A 4,642-nucleotide genomic window follows, 5' to 3' on the forward strand; every position below is an offset into this window, starting at 1 on the left:
ACCCTGCACTCACCCAGTCCCCGCGCCTCTCGCTCCCCCGCCCGGCGCGGGCAGGAGGGGGCGGGCAGGGACTCGCGGCGCTCTGGCTCCCGCCCCTGCCCCGCCCCGCCCCGCGCGCGGGATCCGCGGGGGTGGGCGGCCTCGCCCGTAAGGCGCCCAGGCGATTGGCGACTCGGGGAAGAGACGCGGGGAAAAGTCGAATAAGAGGGCGCGACGTCAGACCCGAGATTTGGGGAAGGGCGAGGGAGGGGGTGGAAGGGCGGGGATGGACACACAGACACGGACACACACCCCCCGCGCGGCACCCTAAGTGTCCACAACTTTTGGCTGCCTTACTTAGCCCAGGGCGCAGAGGCTGGAAAGGTTGGGGGGAGTATCGTGTGAGTAAAGAGAGAGATTTAAAAAATAGAAGTAGTGAGAGAGGAAAAAGTGAAGGGAACGGACTGGAGAGCAAAAGCCCTCGTGAGAAAGGGAAAGAGAAGGGGAGAGGAGAAAGGAGAGTTTCATAGCGTCCAGGGCAGTGCAGGAGCACGAAGGAGCGGAAGCGATCCTGGGGGGAAGAGGAGTGCGGAGAGGGGAGGGCCGAGGAAGGGCGAGGAGGGGGAGTGAAAACTAGAGGAGGGCGAAGGAAGCGAGGCGCGACACTGCTGGGGAGAGGAGGGCAGTGAGGAGCGAGGCGCGGGCAGAGGCAGCTCCGGCGGCCGAGAGGAGGGAGCGCGGCGAAGAGAGGAGGGGCTTGCGCCCCGTAGAAATGTCAATCAGAGCCCAGAGCCCCGGGAATCTCCGCCAATCTGTTCGGACCTGACCTGGCTCCTCGCCGCCACCGTCGCCGCCGCGGAGCAGATCAATAGGCGAACGCGGAGCACAGCGCAGCGCGGGCGGCAGCGCGGCCCCAAGCCCGGCCCAGCCCCCGATGCGCGCCGGAGCCCGCGGGCGGCGCTGAGCTGGGCGGCCCGGGGGCCGGGCCCCCTCTCCGTCCGTGCCCCACGGGCCACCATGTCCTTCCCCCAGCTGGGATACCAATACATCCGTCCGCTTTACCCGTCCGAGCGCCCGGGGGCCGCTGGCGGCAGCGGCGGCAGCGCGGGGGCCCGGGGCGGCCCGGGTGCCGGAGCCTCGGAGCTGGCAGCCTCGGGGTCCCTGTCCAACGTGCTCTCGTCCGTGTACGGGGCGCCCTACGCCGCGGCCGCTGCGGCCGCCGCCGCCCAAGGCTACGGCGCCTTCCTGCCCTACGCCACGGAGCTGCCCATCTTCCCGCAGTTGGTAAGAGCCCGCGGAGCCAGGGAAGGAGGGGTTGGCGCCGGGGCGCTGGGCGAGCTGAGCACGCGGGGGCCGGACTAGAGGGGTGCAGGCCAGGAGGGGGGAGGCAGCGACGGCTAGGGCTCACCCGCGCTCCCTCCGCGCGTGTCCCTTCCTTCTCCATGTGCATACAGGGCGCGCAGTATGAGCTGAAGGACAGCCCCGGGGTGCAGCATCCGGCCGCGGCTGCCGCGTTTCCGCACCCGCACCCCGCCTTCTACCCGTATGGCCAGTACCAGTTCGGGGACCCGTCCCGTCCCAAGAACGCCACCAGGGAGAGCACCAGCACGCTCAAGGCCTGGCTCAACGAGCACCGCAAGAACCCCTACCCCACCAAGGGCGAGAAGATCATGCTGGCCATCATCACCAAGATGACCCTCACCCAGGTGTCCACCTGGTTCGCCAATGCGCGCCGGCGCCTCAAGAAGGAGAATAAGATGACTTGGGCGCCTCGCAGCCGCACTGACGAGGAGGGAAACGCTTATGGGAGCGAGCGCGAGGAGGAAGACGAAGAGGAGGACGAGGAGGACGGCAAACGCGAGCTAGAGCTGGAGGAGGAGGAGCTCGGGGGGGAGGAGGAGGACACGGGGGGCGAGGGCCTGGCTGACGACGACGAGGACGAGGAGATAGATTTGGAGAACTTAGACGGCGCGGCCACAGGGCCTGAGCTGTCCCTGGCTGGGGCGGCGCGCAGGGATGGCGACCTCGGCCTGGGACCCATTTCGGACTCCAAAAATAGCGACTCGGAAGACAGCTCTGAGGGCTTAGAGGACCGGCCACTACCGGTCCTGAGTCTGGCTCCAGCGCCACCACCAGTGGCCGTGGCCTCGCCGTCTCCGCCCTCGCCCCCCATGGGCCTGGACCCCTGCGCTCCCGCACCAGCTCCCGCCTCCGCCCTGCAGAAGCCCAAGATCTGGTCCCTTGCGGAGACTGCCACAAGCCCGGACAACCCGCGCCGCTCGCCTCCCGGCGCTGGGGGGTCTCCACCGGGGGCAGCGGTCGCGCCTTCCGCCCTGCAGCTCTCTCCGGCCGCCGCCGCCGCCGCCGCTCACAGACTGGTCTCAGCGCCGCTGGGCAAGTTCCCGGCTTGGACCAACAGGCCGTTTCCAGGCCCACCCCCCGGCCCCCGCCCGCACCCCCTCTCCCTGTTGGGCTCTGCCCCTCCGCACCTGCTGGGACTTCCCGGCGCCGCGGGCCACCCGGCTGCCGCCGCCGCCTTCGCTCGGCCAGCGGAGCCCGAAGGCGGAACAGGTGACTGCTGAGCGCGGGGCACGGAGCGGGGGCGGGCTCTGCTGGGAGTGCCGGAGCTGGCCGGGAGGGGCAGGGCCCGGGGGGCGCAGGGCGCGCCCCTCTCCGCTCCGGCTTTCTGCGGCCCTGGGCGCCGGAACCGAGCGCTCTAAAGGCCCTCCTTTTTCTTCCCCCGTTTCCCTTAGATCGCTGTAGTGCCTTGGAAGTGGAGAAAAAGTTACTCAAGACAGCTTTCCAGCCTGTGCCCAGGCGGTAAGAGACCCCGAGGTTGGGGGGCCGGGGGGACTGGCTGGCGGGGAAAGGAGAGAATGCCGAGCACCACGCACGACCTTTTGCCCCGGGGTAGGGGGGAACCTGCTGGGACGCATTTTGTAAAAGGGGACGAAAGTCACTTCTTCGGTCGCCCCTGTCGGCCCTGCGACAGCTCTCCAAGTCCAGCCCAGGCACCCCAGGCGCGGCCGGAGGGTACAGCGCCTGTACCTTCTAGGGAAGCCTTGAGTGGCTGGGCCCACAGGCCCCTGGGGCGGGTGGCGGCTCTCTGACGCCCACCTCTTTCCAGCCCCAGACCTCGGGTCCTGACGCCTCGTGCCCACCCTACAGTTAAACCCCAACACACACATCTACAACGGGACATAATTTTACATTGCGACACTTTCCTGACGATCGGCCCCAATCCAAGTAGGATCTCCCCGCCCTAGGCAGCCTCTGCGCTCCTGAATCTCACCTCTTTTGCTACTACTGTCTCTCTTCCAGGCCCCAGAACCATCTGGACGCCGCCCTGGTCTTATCGGCTCTCTCCTCATCCTAGTTCTTTAAAAAAAAAAAAAAGTTTTTTTAATCGTTGTAATAATTGTAAAAAAAAATCGCTCTGTATAGTTACAACTTGTAAGCATGTCCGTGTATAAATACCTAAAAGCAAAACTAAACAAAAAAAGTAAGAAAAAGAAATAAAACCAGTCCTCCTCAGCCCTCCCCAAGTCGCTTCTGTGGCACCCCGCATTCGCTGTGAGGTTTGTTTGTCCGGTTGATTTTGGGGGGTGGAGTTTCAGTGAGAATAAACGTGTCTGCCTTTGTGTGTGTGTGTATATATATATATATACAGAGAAATGTACATATGTGTGAACCAAATTGTACGAGAAAGTATCTATTTTTGGCTAAATAAATGAGCTGCTGCCACTTTGACTATAACCCGCCTGTCTGCCCCCTCGACGGATCTGTTCGGTGGTTTTTTGTTTTTTGGGTTTTTTCTCCCCTCGGTTGTTTGAAGAATTCGCGGGAAAGGACGAGAGACGAATCAGGACCGAGTAGTCAAAGGACAGCAATAGCTGAGGAGGCGCAGAAGTGGCGGGGCTGGGGGCGCCGCAGCAGGAGAGGTGGCTGGAAAAGTACCTGGGGCAGCCGAGAGAACGGGAGCAGGAGACAGGTGGGAGACCCCGGCAAGATTCTTTACTAAGAGCTGGGAATCTAGGCCCGATCCGCAGGTCTACCGGAGCAACCGCGGGGGCTTGGATCCTTCTCTGGTGACCTTGCCAAGAGATTTAGCGAAGGGTCTGGACACAACGGGGTTAGCCTACGCGGGTGGCGGGGGCGTGTTCTCAGCACTCCCTTCGTCCGCATTCTTTGATCGACACAATTGAGGCTTTCTCAGTGTTACCTATAAGAGGCTGTACGAGCCCAGATTCCATCCTCCTTCCAACCCGGTTGCACCCCTTCCCTCTTTATAGATGCCAGGGTGTGGGGTGACGGTGGAGGCGGATATGGAGAAGAGGGGAGCCTAGGGGTACATAACCCTCTAGATGATGTGTGACTGCCCAGCTCTAGTTGAGAGTTGGAGAGCCCGGGTCCTGGCAGCATCTGGGCGTCTTGGCATCCCGGTGGGTTTTCCCACGTGCCCTAGAAGAAGCATCCTGCTAAGGTCCCGGCGCGGGCGTTGCGGGGGTGTCAGACCGCCGCACCTTTCCAGCCGGGATTCCGGCTCCAGGCCGGCCTGGGGTGAGCGGGCCGGGGGAGGCAGCCGGGAAATTTGGGGCTGGAGCTCCCTCTACAGGACAAAGGGGACGCTCGGCGCCTCGCCTCCGTGGCCTCTCCACCCGGC

General features: G+C 64.2%; 1 protein-coding gene across 1 annotated transcript; it reads left to right on the plus strand.

The window, feature by feature from the left end:
- Positions 1 to 273: 273 nt before the first annotated feature.
- Positions 274 to 3,735, plus strand: IRX3 (iroquois homeobox 3). The gene is made up of 4 exons (XM_012504630.2): positions 274 to 1,263; positions 1,434 to 2,550; positions 2,733 to 2,799; positions 3,301 to 3,735. The coding sequence occupies exons 1-4, from the start codon at positions 997 to 999 to the stop codon at positions 3,353 to 3,355; spliced, it is 1,506 nt and encodes a 501-aa protein (XP_012360084.2). The 5' UTR covers positions 274 to 996; the 3' UTR covers positions 3,356 to 3,735.
- The last annotated feature ends 907 nt before the right edge of the window (positions 3,736 to 4,642 follow it).

This window comes from Nomascus leucogenys, chromosome 2, assembly GCF_006542625.1.
Source record: "Nomascus leucogenys isolate Asia chromosome 2, Asia_NLE_v1, whole genome shotgun sequence".
In the NCBI taxonomy this organism is placed as follows: domain Eukaryota; kingdom Metazoa; phylum Chordata; class Mammalia; order Primates; family Hylobatidae; genus Nomascus; species Nomascus leucogenys.